The sequence below is a fragment of the Emydura macquarii genome, unplaced genomic scaffold (assembly GCF_026122565.2).
Source record: "Emydura macquarii macquarii isolate MOO-44397 ecotype Brisbane River unplaced genomic scaffold, CSIRO-AGI_Emac_v2 contig_3517, whole genome shotgun sequence".
Classification (NCBI taxonomy): domain Eukaryota; kingdom Metazoa; phylum Chordata; order Testudines; family Chelidae; genus Emydura; species Emydura macquarii.
Window position 1 is genome coordinate 5505514 of NW_027133654.1, and position 18599 is coordinate 5524112.

The 18599-nt window shown below is 37.0% G+C and overlaps 1 protein-coding gene across 1 annotated transcript in view; it reads right to left on the bottom strand.

Moving 5' to 3' along the window:
* Positions 1 to 1504: 1504 nt before the first annotated feature.
* The window catches only part of MAP3K21 (mitogen-activated protein kinase kinase kinase 21), a 54164-nt gene continuing 37069 nt past the window's right edge, over positions 1505 to 18599 (bottom strand). Inside the window, exons 5-11 of the mRNA XM_067536008.1 lie at positions 18056 to 18296; positions 14085 to 14207; positions 10932 to 11048; positions 10211 to 10361; positions 8539 to 8633; positions 6084 to 6872; positions 1505 to 4902 (exon numbers count right to left, since the gene is read on the bottom strand). Of these exons, the coding sequence (XP_067392109.1) occupies positions 4487 to 4902; positions 6084 to 6872; positions 8539 to 8633; positions 10211 to 10361; positions 10932 to 11048; positions 14085 to 14207; positions 18056 to 18296 (1932 nt within the window). The 3' untranslated portion in view covers positions 1505 to 4486. The remainder of the gene's footprint in view (positions 4903 to 6083; positions 6873 to 8538; positions 8634 to 10210; positions 10362 to 10931; positions 11049 to 14084; positions 14208 to 18055; positions 18297 to 18599) is intronic.

An 18599-nucleotide genomic window follows, 5' to 3' on the forward strand; every position in this document is an offset into this window, starting at 1 on the left:
TGGCTGGTTCTTAATTGGCCTCAGCTGCTCCTAATTGGCCCCTAAGGACTGGCTAGTCTACAGGGAATAAAGCCCCATCATTCTGGGGCTTATATACCTCCCCTCTACCACTCTCCTACTGCCCCCTTCTCTTGCTATATCAGATAAACATACACAGCTACCATTTTCAAGACAGAAATGCAGCAATCATTGCCTAAAACAATTAATTTGACATAGGACTGGGAAGTTGCAGCAGTTTGGTTGTTCAGGTAAATTTCAAATAGGATTAGGGGAATATTCTCCCAAGTATACACAAAATAATAGCATATCACAGCTTGAGAGTTTTGATACCAGTTTTTAATGACAGTAAGGGCTTGTCTATGCAGTCTGTGGCAAATTGGGATGTGAATGACGTGTGCGTGTAGACCCTATTGCTGCGCACTGAAAGATCCTTAGTGTGCTTTAATCTACTCATGTCAAAGCGCAGTAGGTCAGAGTGCACTATGGAACTTTCAATTTCAGCAGGGCCCGCATGGCCACTTGCTAATGCATGGTAGCTTTCCACCCCCGACTGCTGCGAATGAATTGTTCCTGTCGACAAGCCCTTAAATGTTAAAAGCAAATTGAACTTTGCAAAGATTTTTAAATTAACATGTGATAAAATACATAATCTTTTCATGGTGTTTTTAAAAAAATCCATCCTTTTTGAAAGAAAGGCAGAAATGAACTGCCAATGGCTGTCAGCTTTTAAATGATCCCCATTTGGGACTAATGCTGCCATTCATTACCCACATGAATATATTGCTTGAGCAGCTTCACTGAATTGTAACTCACCTGAGCAAAGGTTTTCAGGATGGGGGTGCACTGCTTGGAAGTTCACACCATCATTAGAGTTGAATGTGACGGAAGAGGTAATATTACATTTTTTCCTGCTGCTGTTATGTATGGGGAGATGCTCTTTCACAAGAATGGGTTAACCAGGCAGCAACATGTCTGAGAAAAATTGGAAGGACCCCACAAAAAAGATGAATAGAAAAATGTAAGGAGCAAAATCTTGGCTCCCTTGAAGTCATTGAGAATTTTGCTACTGACTTCAATGGGGAGAGATTTCACTTCAGGCCTATATTCTTGCTCCAAAGAAAGTCAATTCTGCAATTGATTCACTGTGTGAATCTTCCAGTGCCTGAACCATCTTTACAAAAACAAGGTATCTACTCACCATTATAATGCCCTGGGTTCTACAGATGAGAAGTGTTATGTTTACATGGATGACAAAGCAAGATGCTGCTATTTATATTGTAATCTGCATTTCAAAATTGCAAAAACCTAAGGACTGCTCAGATTAAGATTAATCATTTACATTTAGTTTAGTGAAAATAGCTACATGTCCCCACATTCTGAAGGACTAAGAACAGGCTGTTCATAGTTTCTGGTTACTCCCTGAAATTTGTACAAGAGAGTGTAAGATACAGAAATGCTTTAAAACATGTCTTAATTTCAAGAAGGCCAAGGCCAATGTGCAATATGCTAGCTACAAAAGTTTATTTGAAAATAAAAACATTTCAGTCATAAGGCTTTGTAAAACAGCATGTCAAGTAGTTACCTTAATCTCTGCAGTGTAAGCACCTTGAAATTGTATGCTAACATGATCAGTATAAATTTACCATTTATCTGGTTAGACTATTCACATACATGACAATAAATACATTCTCTTCCAGCTATATTCAATACAGAAGTAAAATCACTATAAATATACACTGAATTACCTTACTTTTACAAACGTATCTCTGGTAACATGTGAAATAGAAATTGTGAAACTATGGATTTAATCACCTTTATTTTTAATCTTTTCATTTTAGTGAAGACTGGCCTATAATTTTAAACTATAGAAAATAAATGAAAAAATAATTCTAACACACTATATATTATAGCTAAAGGACTGCATCAGTAAAACCAGTTTGTTGGAGATGGCTTACATACATTCTTTTTCTAGGGGTGCAACCTCCGAGTATGTAACTCTTAACATTACTGTTACAATGCATTAATTGGGCCATACAATGCCATTCATTTTTAAACAGAATCCCCCATTAAAATCAACAGGGAATTTTGCTTAAAAACAGGTCACATGATACAATAAGAGAAAACAGAACAGCCCACAGTAGGCCGTTTTTATGCTGGTTGTTGACTACAAAATCTATGGTGCATAATTCAACATTTATAATGAAGTAGAAAGAACAAAAGTTTACAAGACAAAACGACAACAGCACCTGAGATTTTCCTTTAGAAAGCCAAGTAGAGGTACTTTCCCCAGGAGGATAGTTGTATAATATAATCAATTCAATTTCTCTCATTATAAAAGCATGCTCCCTCCTGAAACAGTTTAAGCAGACAATATGTTTTAAAACTAACTTTTATCTTCAAACTTAAATACATTACCAAACTTTAAGATTTGATCCATGTTTTCCACAGAGCACTACATGTGTAATTAATTATGTAAACTTTCTACATGAGAACCAATCATTACATTTAAAATGAAAAATTAAACTTCATCTACTGAAGTGTACCTGAAAAAATTAAATACAGGTTTAAAAAAAAAAGTTAAAGAACATTGTATTGTATCTGAAGTTTGTGGTAATTAAGTTTTGAAGTGTGCAGTATTCATACTGACAAAACTTAATAGCGTATGCAGGTTACTGAAAATAACCAGGATAGAACAAAAATATAATAATTTAATAATAACCTGCTACATAGTCACTCAGTTTACAGCTAACCAGTAGTTAATGTGTCTTAACATTTTTGGTAGAAATAATACTTTAAGAAAATGTTCTTTCATTTTCACTCTTAATATTGTGAGCTTGTTCTCAAGAGAAGTTATGTCCATCTGTCCACTTTGCTGCATGGTTAAAACGCCATGATTGACATTTTCCAATTCTTCTTTCCCACTTTCAGTGTAACCAATGTAGTGCACTACAGTTTTAGAATAAAGAACTCCTTTTAATCCCTTTATTTTGATGCTATGTGCTCATGAATTCTGTGTAACAATGGACAATCTGAACTTAGTGGTAAAGGAGACAAAGCCTTTTAAACAAAGACTTCAAAACAGGAAAATGTCCTGATGGGAAATGAACACTTCTTTTTTTGTTCAGTAAGTCATTTTATTTCTGCAGTATATCTAAATCTAAGTGACACAGAGATTTTCTAGTTGAGACATCAAAATTAAAGAAATGATCCTTAATTCTAATGATGCTCCCCTTCAGCCCATCCAATAATTATTGGTAGAGCAGTATTTAAAGTAGTCATCACTAATATGGGAAAATGAAGTTGCTACATGATCAAGTTTAAGTGCACTTCCCCCCACAAGTCTCTATAGTTATGAATTTGTTGGACATTTACTGACTGAATAAAGAAACCAAGTATATCAGATTTTTGCCTTTTCATACCACACCTCAACGTGAAAAGCAGGGCTGCCATTGGCAAAATAAGGGGAAAAAGGCAGGACTGACTTTGAAATAACAGACTTTGTAACAGTTTGTAATTGTGCTAGGAACTTAAATGCAGTTAACTGCACTGTCTCACTTTAAGAAAATCCTTTTTCACCCCACAGAAGGTATAGTAACCTAGAGAATTCAGTTTTAATTAAAAATAATCATCAAGAAGAATGCTCTTCTCAGTGCAAATATATTGTGTTAAAAAAAGTCAGAGCACAACCATTAAAGTTCCAGTGTTTCTTTACCTCATGGAATGTTGCTTCTCTCTCTCTCCCCCTCCCCCTCAAAGAATGTCAAATACCTTTAACCAAATTCCAGTCACTCAATTTACCCACTCAAATTTAAGTTTAGTTTTAATTTAAGTTATGGCAGAACTTTCTAGATAAACTAATTCTACAATTGACAATCTACTGTATTTCAAAACAGTCAGGGGCAAACTATGCAAATTCATTTGCTGGTGTTAAGTTACTCACATAATGTAGTCAATGACAAAGGAAAACTAACTATTTGGGGCATAGTGGGTAGTGCATATCCATACAGGCATCTTTTCACCAAAAAAAATCTTTAACTCCACAGTTCATAAGGGGCTGTTCCCGCAAAATTTGTGTGCACAAAACTCCCCGTGACTTGAATGCAAGTCCTTTGCATGCCAATCAGTCCTTAAATGTGAGAGAAAACAAAAAAAATGTATAAAAAAGCAAGAGCTCTGGCCAAAAAAAAGTGTCATTTTTGTGGGGGGGAATGGGATAAGTGAATTTCAATTCAATTCAAATTGCACTTAGAGATGTATGTCCAGAATACTGTTTTACAAGATTGTGCTTTTAAATAGATGGGATTCCAGTGAAAATTCAAGATAGGCATTTTGTTATACATTTACAAAGTTAGCTGCCCGTTATAAAAATTTTGGCAGTATTGGCCACAGTATTTTAGAAAACCGTAGCATGAAATATTAGATGTACAAAATAATTTTAATTTTTTGTTCTCCTTAAAAAAGGCAATACTTTAAAAATGCAAGGCACTTAAGACAAAAATTCTCTCTCCAGTTCATATATAGCTGGCCGACAAGTTTTGCTCTTCATTCTACACAAAGGCACTGTGCAGTCTCTCTTTTGACCTTCCACATCAATGTCAAGTAATGAGGGCATGTGGGACTTAGTTCTCTCCTCAATATCAGGTACAAAATTAACCTTTGGACTTACATAACTCTCTAAATGGTCCACCTCTTTAAGGTCTGGCTTTATACTTTGTGGAAGAGCCTGCCAAGGATCTATTCTGCTTCTTAGAGAAGAAGGTCGAGGCCTTGATATAATATTGACAACTCTCTGCTTTTCAGGTGAAATGCTTCTTTGCTGAACAGACGGAGACTGCAGAATCCCAGAAACAGGAAGAGCTGGCAAATCAGAGACTCCATTAGGTGAAGTGATTTCATCATCAGCTAGGTGAAGGGGAAGACAAGACAATATTAGATGATCGCTTCTACTTTTGACTTCTTTGACATCTGTAAAGGTACATGCCACTGACAGCAACTTTAGTGATCCTACTTCACCAAAAAAGTTACACAGGCTGGTAGCCCCGTAAATGCTTGGCAGCATTAGATAATGGTCTGACACAGTCACTCAACACACAAAGAATTCCTCTGAACCAATTCTATTCCTGTGTTGGAGCCTAAGGGAGCCTACTTCTCATCAGTCAGAGTCACCATAATTCAATCAGCTAAATAGCAGGATGAATACTATTAGCTGAATAAAGCTGAAAAGTTTGTCAAGTTTTGCCAAATCCTTTTTTAATGCATGCACGCACATTGGAAACCCTCAATTATTCAGGGGGAAAAACAAATTAGTTTAAGGAATCTAAACCCAAAATTATACTGAAGAGCAATATTGTGTTGCAAAAGATATTCTTCAAATTACATAGGGCAATGCTAGTCTTAATAGTGAGTACGAAACTAAACATTTCTGCTGGATACCAGTAGATTTGAGGATAAGTGTTTTCAGTTTGGATATGTCTTAACAACAGCTTAATTGTTAAATGTTCAGCATATGGTAGGACTCCTGTGCCAGTAAGGACACAAACTTATCAAACCTGTCTTCCTACAGGTTAATAAATGGACATTAGTAAAATGACATTAATGAATTAGTCTCAGTTGACCAATTGCCAAGCTACATTAAGTCACAATTTCAGCATTTCTTTCAGCCACTTGAAGCTCTGATGCTACCACCTTTGTAGAAATACCCACATTTCCCATTACATTTGGCAATCCAGTTTTGCTTTAAGAACTACAGTATGGTAAAACCACCTGAATAGAATCCTCAGCACCTATTTTGGTTAATTTCACTGGCAACACTGGTATTGGTATATCCTACCAGGCAGTAGGTCCCCACTGACTTTGATTAATGCTGTCGAAAAAGCCTTAGGTGAAGCTATTTTGCTGAGTCACTAGTGGAATTTATATCGTACTTCAAATGAAACACCTGCCCCCCCCCCCCACTTTAGTAAGATACTATTCCTGATAATTACTTATTGATAATATATTCAGTAAGTTATAATTCCATTAGATTTTCAGTTTTGTTTATGCACTACATATAAAGCATTTCTCTGATAGTCTATATTACCCACATGTGGTGTGGACAGTATTTCCATCTGACATGGTTCGTCTGTGATCCAACAGTCTCAATTTTGATGAAGAGTCATTTGGCACATTTTCAGATTCTTGTTTCAGAGGAAGAATAGGAGACTGATTCTTTAACATCACAGGATCAGTGTCAAGAACCTGCTTTACCCTTTGTTCTCCCCTCTTCATTGCCGAAGTTTCAGATGAAAAGTCCTCAGTGGGAATACCTGCGTCACAACCACTGGGAGTGATGCTTACAAAAGCATCTTCACTGTCAGACTGAAGCAAGCACTTTGTGGAAAGGGAAGGCAGAGAGAGAAGATTCACAGTATTTGCTGATGGATTTAGTGATGAAATATGTGTGTCCTCTTTTCTGGACTGCAATCTTGCAGGACTTGCACTCCTGCGAAACTTTGAAGCACGCTGAAATATTCCGTCCCGCCTCTTCTTCTCCTCCTTGTGCAACAGTTCATCTGGAACCTGTGATCTGTTTAGCTCTCTAATATCCAAGCCCAAAGCTACAGATGCAAGGAGAACAGCACATCCATACAACACAGAGTCAGTTTTCTTTTTCTGCAGTGTTTTATTGAGACTGTTTGTAGGAGTCATTTGTGGAGTACTATTTGCAGAACTAGCAGAGGTTCCTTCTTCAAAGCTTTCATGTTCTACAGTGTTCTCTCCCTGATCATCTTTCCAAAGAGGTAGATCAATATAAGCCTTATTTGGCAACTTGATTTGCTTTGGTCTTTTTGCATCTAAACCATCAGGGAAAAGTCTCTGCTCTGTACAAATATATATAATGTAAAAATATTGGAAGGTATATTAATATTGCAAAATAAGACACTTTTTTCCTGGCAAACTTATATATGTACCTTAGGATTCCTCACTAGTGTGTGTGTGTGTACGTACATATGTACTCTCACATGCGCATGTTCTATGTCCCCCCACTTTTTGGAGGCTCAGAGAAACACACAGGGATAACTTAAGTCAGATTCAAAGTATTTTCTCAAAACAAAATCTTTCCTTTTTTTTGTGATAAATATCAAAGAAATCTCTAGTAGTTAAAACAATAAAAACACATTTTTCTACACACTATTTTTAAAATCAAAATGAAAATCCAAATAGTAGCTACTTGTTGATTAAGTTTTCTATGATAGTTATAAAATTAGCTATATAGTTAGTTAAATTTGAAAAATCTAAAAGATTGACCCTTACTTGTGAAAGTCTAAACGCCAAACTGCTCTATATCTCTACTCAGCACCCAGCTAATACTGCACATACTATAAATAAATATTTTTTTCCAGACTATATATATTCTTGCTGACTTCCATTTCCTTCTGTGTTGAAGAACTTGCAGCATATTTCTGTGAATAGATTACTAAGTAAGCATACTTAATTTTATATATAGCTGCATCTATCTATATCTGTGTGCTGTGTTTGAAGGGTGTTGGAGTATGACATCTTCAATGGGCTCTGTCCCAAAACTTGTATGAAGTCAATGGGAGTATTTCCATTGAGTTCAATGGGCTATTGATCAGGTTCATGATGAATAAGTTTGATATCCATATGTTGATGTCCATATTAGATCATGAACTGTGCTTGTGCCTGCAAAACGTGGAAGCATTGGCTTACAGACAATTCAAGCTTCTAATCAATAAATCAGGAAGCATAAGAATTTTAATACCTAATGTTTTCTATGTTTTTATGCGCTCGAGAGAGATGTAGCTAAAGCATACTTCCAAAATCTGCAAAATATTGAAGAGAGGTTATAATATTATTGTGGAGAAATCTGAGTAATGAGAGGGACTCAGGAAAAATCTAGGCCTATACAATAGCTTTACTGAGGATCAATGAGTAAAATGTGTCTTTTCAATAAGCTTTTTGAGATGTGAGGGAAAAATGGTCAAAGATTTCTCCAAAAAGTAAAAAAAAATATTTTTTTTTTAAAATTCTCATAATTTTAAGGTTCCTGGCCTGACTACAAGCATTCTAAAAATAAATTTTGTCTGGTCTAATACCAAGCATAGCAATTTCAAAATGAAAGGCAGATTTATTAATGAAATTGGATGGACCAGTTTTGAAATGCTTCCAAGGATAGAAACTGTTACAACCCTAACTAAGGAGCTTTTATTGAAACTCAATTCTGTAGTTGTATGCAACTAAACATCAAGACTGGTAAATAAAAACAATTGGAGTTACTAGAAATGGTGGTACTGTAGAACGTTGGATATGGCTTTCTCAATACAAACTAAGAACTACACTTCCAGGGCTAGTCGTCAAGACAGACAATGATTACTGAAACAAACTTAAGTCTTTGCAGAATTGGCATCTAAATATGTGCCTTACATTTATATACATGAATAGTCATGTGCTTATAGTATGTGTGTAGGTCTGAAGAGGTGATACCTTAATTCAGATAATTTTTAGGGCAATTTCCATAAATTGATAAACAACTCTTACCTTGGTCCACAAACAGTGAAGCTAATGGAACACCTTTCTGACTTTTCATTAAAATGGTTGACCAAGGATTGCTGCCATCTGAGAGGGGTCTTATTCTGAAATCAGAATGATTCTTTAGTCATTGTACAGAATAGCATGTTTCTATATATTTTTTTTAAATCAGAACTAATGCAGGTTTAAAATGAAAAGAATGCATAACTACAAATTATCCATTCTATATAATTTAATTTGTTGTGTATATTTAAACATGTAACATACAAAGTGCTACAACAGTAGAAGCTACAGTAACTAGAAAACTAGCTTCTTGACACTTACCAGACTATATCTGAATAGAGACTGGGAGTGGCTAGCCCACTACAAAAAATAATGTTCCCTCTTTTGGCCTCCATACCTTTCTCATCAACTGTTGTGAATGGCCTCATCCACCCTGATTGAATTAACCTCATTAACACTTGCCCTCCTCACTGTGATGTAACTCACCCATCCTTGCATGTGTATATATACACACCTAGCAAACTGAAATTTCCACTTCATGTATCTGACGAAGCGGGTTTCTGCCCACAAAAGCTTATGCCCAAATAAATGTGTTAATCTTTAAGGTGCCACAGGACTCTCATTGAGTAGCTAGGAAGTTAGTGTATAAAAAAGGTCTAAATTCTTTAAAATGCATAATTTTGTAAAATGAATGTAAAATAGTAAAATAGATGATCAAAGACCAAACACAAAAGAGGATGTTGCATAGACATATGATTGTATGTTGATATTGTATGTTTAACAATCAGAAGTGCCCATTCAATTGATGGACACTTAGTAGACAAAGAAATATACCCTGGAAAGAAGGGTCTTAAATGATTTATAAAAAATAATGAAGAGTATTAGTGAAAATTCAGGCAGCTGATTTCAAGACTTCATTACGAAATGATACAAAATTCAAATTTTAAAAATATATTGCCTTTCAAAGTAGTAAAAAAGGAAATAATTCCTTTACTCAGCACCAAGACAGTCTAGAATTCACTGCTGCAACAGGTAACACACAAATAAGTTATTTATTTTTCAAAAACATGCACATTTTTAGATTAACAATATTTATAATTATGTACACTAAAAATAACACAAGGGAAATAAGAATCTCATGAATTAGAAAGCCTGCAGAAATCAGAAAAAACAGTTCTCCCCAAAAGCAATGCACTACTGTATGAGTCTTTGTCCATGTGGATCCCATTTATGTTGTGCATGCACCTCACACACAAAATTGTAATCTTTTTGTGTGCATTAGGTGCCTGCACCCTGCATGTCCTCATGTCACCCCACCCCTGGGCATAGAAGGCACAGCGCTCCCAATTGGCTCTTGGTTTCCTCACTATTTCAGAATCTCAGTAGAGCCTGACTCCAAAGGATTGGAGGGTGGGTCATTGAATCCACATCAAAGAATCAACAAAACATCTCAAAGAATCAGGTATTGTAAGGTAAAGTAACTGTTCTAGCATCTTTGTCTGCGTGGGTCCCATTTATGACTACCAGAACATTCCCAGATTAATAAAATGAGGGTCTGAGGAATTCTAGCTATAGCTAAAATAAGGGCTGCAGAACTGCTTTCCCAAATCTGGCTTCCAATCTAGTCACCAAAAGATCGGTCATCATATTAAGTGAATATAAAACATAGCTGTCAGACCTCTCCTTACAGTCCGCACGTTCCTTTGTTTGACCGGAGCTTGGTCCCCATGTACAACCTTTCTTTTTAAAACTTCTCTTCACATCTTCAAATTCTTCTTGGTGGCAGGCTGTGCTTCTTCCCCAGGTTCTGTTGCTTTCATCTGAGGTTACTAGAGACAAATACAGTAGGTTAGCGGTCATTAGAAGGACTGTTCTGGAAGCTACTGGAAGAATTTGGGTTTTAGCAAAGCAGCCTTCTCCACTAACACTGCATCACAGAAGCAAAATCAAAAAGGTGCAACTTAAAAATTGAGATGATTTTTCCCCCCCGATGCCAAAACACAAACTGCATTGATCAAAAAGATACACAAGCAAGGAAGAATTTGCAAACTGGCAAGAAAGTTGAAAATTAAAGACAAGGCAGCAAGAAAGATCTTATTTTTCATGCTTCTTAAAACTCAGAACTTTACATTTAGGTAATTCAAGTAAGTGAGGCAAACTGAGCATTTACCAGTTAATATTTTGTTCATTAGAACATTATTTATGTAATTGTATCAAATTAAATTAGAATATCTCAGTTACAACATTGTATCCAATTACAGTGGTTTTGTTTTTCATTAACCCAAAACAAATATTTTACAATGGATATTTTCTACTTAAGTGCTCAGTTTGTCACTTAATACAAGTTCAGTTACAGAGCTAACATAACCAACACCTTTTACAATTTATTTGGATCTTGCCTTTTTTCATAACCCCACTGGGAAGTTCATATTCACTTGTGATATCTACATCTTGCTGGTACACATATATACTGTTTCTTCGGCCATTAGCTGTAATTGTGTCTGTTTTGGAAATCACTGAGGAAAAATTAAGAGAACGCAGTAGAGACCTTAGTAATTTTACTTTATTTGCAAAAGAGGGACTGATTCTTCCTTATACTTTTAGATCTAGGACCAAAAACCCAGACCCAAAAAGGTGCAAAATGCCTCCCGAGAAGAGCTAAGCAGTCATAGGAGGATTAGAGTGTGATTGGCCCCATTGTTTTTTTAATGTAAATCAGTTATATAAATTCTTGTGTCAGACCGGCCCCAGGCTAACAACTGGAAAAGTAAATTGTCAACATGCTCACAACCAAGATGATGGTACTGATATAATACAGTATTAACTTTTGCCATGACAAACTGTCTTTAACAAGGTAAAAGTGTAAATGATTTATAATTAAACTATTTCCCACTCCTCCCCCATCTTTTACACCAGTTAACTTGCTCTGCAGCATAGATGCTTATCTTTGCTAAGATACTACAACCGAGTTTTCAGGGTTCTCTGGAGGCTACTGACACCCTACTAGTCTAATTAAAAAAAAAAATGTGTTCAGAAACAGCTGAATTCAAATTTATGACTAAAATTACTTTACAGTTAGCTAGGATTTCTTTTTCATTTTTAAGAAATTTAGATTTCAAAGCTAGAAATTTTTATACAAAAAGAGGTGTGATCAAACAAACAATTGTTAGATCATCTTGCTCAAACACACACAAATAAATCTTCTCTAAACAAGGGAGCTCTGAAGTTTAATCAAGATAAAATAGCACTGGATGAACTTATTTTACATAGGTAGAGAGGGATTTACATAGGGATGTGGAAATTAAGTTGCTTCAGCCAAATATATCCAAAAGATATTTCAGCTTTGGCCAGAAGCTTGGGAATCCAAACTCAAAATTAGAAAGTATTCCATTGAGAGAGACTCTTTGTTTAGCACAGTAATTATTATGGTCCTACAAAGGGAAACATATGCTCAGATAGGCACATCAGTTGAACTCCACGCAGGCACACAGGTCTGCACTGGTGGATCCCCTTTCAGGACAGGGGTCTATGATAGCGGGAGTAAGAAGGGTACAAATGTAAAATTATTTCCTTCCTTTTTAAAAATTCTCAAGATTCTAAGGCTAGGCTAATACCTGAAATTTTTATTTCATTTCTATGTTGAGTGCCATAGACATAAAAAGCAATCTTTTTTCAAAGATTTTGGTTTTCTGAGACATACCATTAGAAAAAAGTATTTTTGTCCTACCCAAAATATTAAAAAGATGAACAAAATATATAAAAGATGGTATGTAGTAAGTGTAATTAGGATAGGTAATTGTGGCTTCACCCACAATTAAAGAGAATGAATTCCAAAAACATCTCATGTAATCTGTTTTGTTTCATTTTACCTGTCCAGTGATAGAAGTACTTTATAACTTGTGAAAGTCAAGTTAAATTCATGATACAGTTTGCTAGAGAAATGGGTATTAAGCTAAAAGTGTTGTTGTGAAGTTGAGAATAGATTAAATCTAAACTGACACGGCAGCACTTCAAATTTCACATGCAGATGGTAGATTTAACTTTAGCTAATTTCTTTCCAGGCTGTAGTAAAAAGGGGACATTAACCACGCTTACTATACCAATTTTGAAAAGACCAATCCCACAATTTTCTAACTCTGCTTTTTTCAAGCAATCTTGAGACTAAGATAAAGGGACAGGTTGTACCTAATTCCTTCCTATCCCAACCGGGTATGGGGTAACAGAATAGCCCTCCAGCTATAACTAATGACTACGAAGAAGAGATAATGATGAGAGGGCAGGCGTAAGACAGTGATGCTCACCCAGAGGGAAAGAGCCAGTTTCTACCCAAAGTTAGCAGAAGCCAAGGCAGCTGGGTTCCAAGACCCAAAAGCAGCCGGAGAGGACCTGATCCCCAGAAGGGAATAGCCAGGAAAGGGAGCCATGCACTTCTGATTAAGCACCAGGGTTCTTTCTTCTGAAAGAATCTGGTGGGGATAGAAAGGAAGACAGCACCACTCGGAAGCAAAAGATGACCTAGATTCTAGATTGCTTTGGCACCAGAAAATGGTCCTGGGTTCACAGCTGATTTGTTGGGATGGACACTACATGACATGTTTGTCTCTTGGGAAATGACCCTGATTAAACAAACAGCTTTTGCTTTACTGTTCATCCTATGTGGTGTTCTATTACAGCCATGGCTAGTTAGCCACTCTACTTCGTACACAAAGCCAGACAGTATTAAAATCAAGAAACGACTCATATATATTAAAAGATCTTTTCTCTCTCTAGATATGGTGTTCTCAGTCACACCTTGAGTGTCTTGCGGACCAGCTCCCCTCCGACTCATGACTGCTACCTCACACTGCCATTTACACAGACGTATTCCCTGCAGCAACCCCAGGAGCTTCTTACAAAGAACAGCATTTAGGTACTTTTTTAAGAAGAGGGTGATTTTCAAAAAGGGAAAGGCACTTATCGCCCCCTCCACATGTTCTCTTCTTCCCTCCCGCTTCCCATGTGCTTGGTTCCCTTCTTCTCCACTCCACTGGGCAAGATGCCTTTGCCACTTAGTGTTTTTGTCCTCCTGAATATACCGTGGCTGCATTATTCCCTGTGGCTTTGGACATTCTGCTCCTGTAACTCTGGTCTTCAAGGACAGCTGGTATTATTTCCTATCATTCTATTTGGCAGCAGCGCCTTCGTTTGATACTTTGCTGTTTATCGTTAGCCCTTTGTTTATGATCCTTCAGTACTTTATCCAAGCCAAATTTTTTCAAGTACGATTTCCTGAAACAATTTAGCGCTTTACTAAAATCCAGAGAAGTTACAATTTACTGCCTTCCCTTCAGCCACCAATTTTGAAATACTCACTAAAAACAGTCATTCTAGCAAGATTTTCTCAACCAATTCATGCAGCTTATTGCTCACAGGACATCTAGGGGCCCAATCACATTCATTTTCTTTAAATCCACTTGTAATTTATTCTTTCCAATGTGTTGCAGTGTATCCATATAAAATGAGTGTGTTCATAACGGTTAAAAGAATAAAAGGAAATGGTGATGAAAACTTACATTGTATAGCTCGAAGACGAGGAATTATTGTGGGGCTATTTGGCGGACTAGAGCTGTTACCGTTTAAGCTTCTTCGTTTATCCAAATTAGGGGACGCTTGCACTGTTATTTTGTGCTGGAAATCTGTTGTGAAGAAAGCAACACAAGGTAAGTTTCACTGTTCTAAATAAAGATACAGTCCTCAAAAGATTATACTGTTGTATTTCTTCAGCATTAACCATAATGAAATGTGTATTTATGGAAGTGCACTTCATTAGACAAGGTTTCTACAGGAGCATAGAAAAATTCTGAGCCTACTGGTACAGTTACTGGTTTGAACTTTGAGTCATGCCAGTAGAATTTTACAGCTTCACTCTAACCACGTAATGGGCTTTTGGAAGCCATGTGAAATTAGTCTGGTGTCCAATGGGAGCTGAACTAAGAAATGCCTACATCACAAGTCAATCTGCAGCCTTGCTAATGTTCAGCAGATTCAAAAGGATAACCAGGGTATGACGACAGCTATTTTGCTTGCCTTCAAAATGATCCTTATAGGTCATAGTTGAGACACATTGGTAGGACATCGTGGGGAAGGCTATATTGGTGCTGGATGTGCTGTACCTATTATGGGGATAATCAGAGGACTCCAGTTCCTATGGCTGTCAATCCAGCACCCTTACAAATACTTAATTCACACACAACACTAAAAAAATGCAGCACCAAGACTAATTTACATCTATGGAAATATCTGCATTACAAACTCTCATAAATGCTACATATCTGGTGAACTGCAAAGAACATTTGTGTAGTCATATTTAAGTAAACATGACATTATTTAAAAATTGTAAGGCAGACAGATTTACTGACAGAGAGACACTTTACATAGCCAAATTTATTTATCAACCTTAAATTGCTAGCAAATTAATAAATTTAGTTAGATGGGGCTGGATTTTCTTAAAACCCATATGGCAAATTAGATTTCATTTATGGCTGTAAAAATACACATGTGGAAACTTGTGCCTTTTAATTAAGTCTTCTATACTAGAACAGATGCCCCCATTCTATCCAGAGGGCAAACACTATAAAAAGGTAGCAAGCGACTTCAGTATACTTGAATTGCTGGGGGTTAAAACTGCTATTTATGTTCTTAGACAGCTGTCCTGACAAAGGAGAAAAAGTATGGGGATGGCAATAAGGCATGTGTAAAAACAGGGGGCAAAAGCATAATCATGCTGCTGTCACAGGGACACGTGCATTTTGAAGTCTCTGGAGGCTCAGGGACTAAATGGCACAATAAGTAAAATTGCCAATTGTATCACTTTCCTCCCTTAAATATGTATCATGCCCAGTAAGCATGGAGGAGACCAAACCCTAGCTGTCACTTACAATCTATCAAAAGCCAAGATTTAAAACTAGGTTGTGAAGATGTCAGAACTAACATACTAATTCACTGTGCTGTATTACGGCATTAAGCCCCTATTTCTCCAGCAAGACAGATTTCAGTTTTTAGCAAACTTTTCACAGCAAGCAAAAGGCTTAGAAATCAATGTTTCGGTTGCAGTTTACAAATTATAATGGTGAAAGGGATACTTTGTGTCAAACGTGTATAGTTTTAAAAAGGGTTATTTACACACCATTGCCCCCTAACTTGTGTGTGCGTGCGGTTTCTACATACACTTAAATATAGAGTCATGGCTGGAATACGCCCATCTGTAAAGATACAATGAAGAGAGATAGCTTCACAAGATTTGCTTTCTGCTAGTCTAAAAGCTTGATATTGAAGTTGAAACAAAGATACAAGTCCTGTTCATCATAAAAAATGATCCAATTGGCCAAAAATTCTTCACCTTTATGCTACATCATTTGATTATTAAATAGCTACCAGAGTCTGTGGGGCTTTGTATTTAAAAAAGCTTTTCTAGTTTACTCCCTTCATTTGCTCCCACCATCTTGTACCTGTCTTTCTCCCTACTTTCCTTTCTTTCATAGAACAAAATCACTTTTCATGTTTTAATAATGCCAGGCAGCAACTCCAAACAGACCTGCAATCTTTTGTCAGTTTCTCACCTTCCCTGTCAGCTGTGATCTGCCGGAGAACCTGCCAACAATGGGACGTTCTTACCATGTTGACAGTAAACTAATGGCATGATTAGCGTGGAAACTGAAGCCTGGCAACCAACAGAATTCTACTAACACGAACAATGTCTTTCCATTAGTTCCCACAATCTGTCTGCAGTGCCATCTAGTGACCACATTAGCAAATAGATATTTTGTCACTGACTCCTGTACAAAAAATAACAGCAAGGTGCATCCTTTGGGGACGTAGATGCCAAGATGTTCACCTTATGCCACATGCCCATGAAGCTTGAAAACAGACGCTGAAGTGACATCCTCTTTAGCTATTACAGCTATTTTACCTACTAAACACACCCACCACCAACTCTGCTCTGTTTTTTCTGGTTTTTTTTACAAGTCAAATCTCTAAAATAAGTGTGGTCAACAAGGAAGTAGGTTAATAAAATTAGTTATCCACAATATTGCATTCATTCCAGCTGTCTTCATTTTTTTCTCGACTTCTACAAAACCTTACATTAACTGCATAGTTCCAATACTTTTAAGTACTGAAATAAGTTTATGCCAACTGACCTTTCTGGAAGGATGACTGATTCAAATTTGTTTCCCACAATTTGGGAAAGATGACCACTGCTACGTTTACATGTTTCAGTAAAATAAAAGGGATTAATTGAATAGGGTAGAAAAAAGTTTTACCCACACTTCTGAAGCTCAAAAGCTGCTTATGTGTGATACCAATTATTTTTTTTAAACTATGAAGCCTGCTTTAAAGGATGTTTCCTCACTGAATTAAATAAGGTTGTTTTAAACAAAGAAAATTAGGGGATGGAGAGAAATCAAATGAAAGCATGAGGTCCTCCTATATTGGTCATTTTCAGGATTTGAATTCCAGACCTTCAGACCCCAACACAAACCTTTGCCATCTGAGCTTTATCCACATGGACCAGCCATGCGGGGGATTTGACGCTTTGTTAGTAGGTTATACAACAACAGTTTGCTAGACAATAGCAGAATACTGACGATCACAACTCCTGGATTCTATTCCTGGCTCTGGGAAGAGAGTGTTGTCTAGTTGTTAGAAATTGGATAGCTAAAGCATGTATAACTGGCCCACTCATTCTGAGAAGCAATGTGACAGATCCTATTAGACAGATGGCCAGGGATGCAAAATCATGCTCTGAACTGTCCCCAGCCTCTGTTTGCCAGAAGCTGGGAATGGGCAACAAGGGATGGATCACCCAATGATTACCTGTTCTGTTCATTCCCTCTGAAGCACCTGGCATTGGCCACTGTTGGAAGACAGGATACTGGGCTGAATGGACCATTGGTCTGACCCAGTATGGCCGTTCTTATGAACGAGACTTGGGGCTCCTATATTAGAAGTCTGAACTCTATTCCTAGCTCTGTATGAGGTAATCTTCTCATGACCCATTTGTAAAATCCAGGGTGAGTGGTGTTAAAACTTGACTGCTATCTAGGGTAGAGGTATGAAGCACTGGGCAGCAAAGAGGGAACAGAAGTGCAAAGAAATATAAACATATAGTTACTAGAGGTCAAGCCAGATTTCATGATCCTCAGGCTCCAATTCAGTGCATCTCCCTCTAGGATACAAAATGTTTTTGGAAAGGAAGAGAGGTCTCTCTCTCATGTTTATTCAACTGAAATAAGGAGTGTTTGCAAAATCTGGTACATTTGAGAATTCTGATTTTATCCCTTAAAGGCCATTTAAAATTAAAAAAGAAACTATTAATAGCCATTGCATACACTTTTTTGCCAAAAAGGTCAGAGACCATGGTGGATTAGGCAACTTCAGGGAACATACAGTATCTAAAAGTTTCAGACAGGGAACTTAAATCTGAATATTTAATTGTGAAAAGACTATGTTGTAAGGGGGGTGAAGGGGGAGAAAAATTTCAAACCTGAAGGCAAACTAATTCTATGTCCATCTTTAAGTTTTAACCGGCTCCTTTTAAACTTTCCCTTCCTCTTCTTTACATTGGGCTTCTCTTGATTTAACTGGAATATCAAAATATTCAGCTCACGCTCCAGTACATCAATCTCGCGTTCTGCTAACTGCTGTTCACGCCGCTTTAGTAATTCTTCCTGAGATTTCTGCTGAAGAGCAGCTCTTGTCAGCTCTTCTTCTCGTGAACGCAGCTCCTGAGAATGAGATTTACATAGATGTAGGTAAGTCACAATACAATTCTTCCTGCTATTAGTCTATTTAAAACATAGCACTAAGTTCTATTTCCTTTATGAATTTTCTTGATACACGGTGTACACATAATATGAACACACACTATCCACAGCTATTCAGGTCTTCAAAAGCCAGCTCTTTCTATAGGCAAGCAAGTATACACAGAGAGTTCTTTCCGGCATCTACTTGCAATCACAGTTCAGTGAAGGTGGGGTAGCACTAGCTCTATAATCACCACCACCATATGCTGGTACCCAAGCATTTAC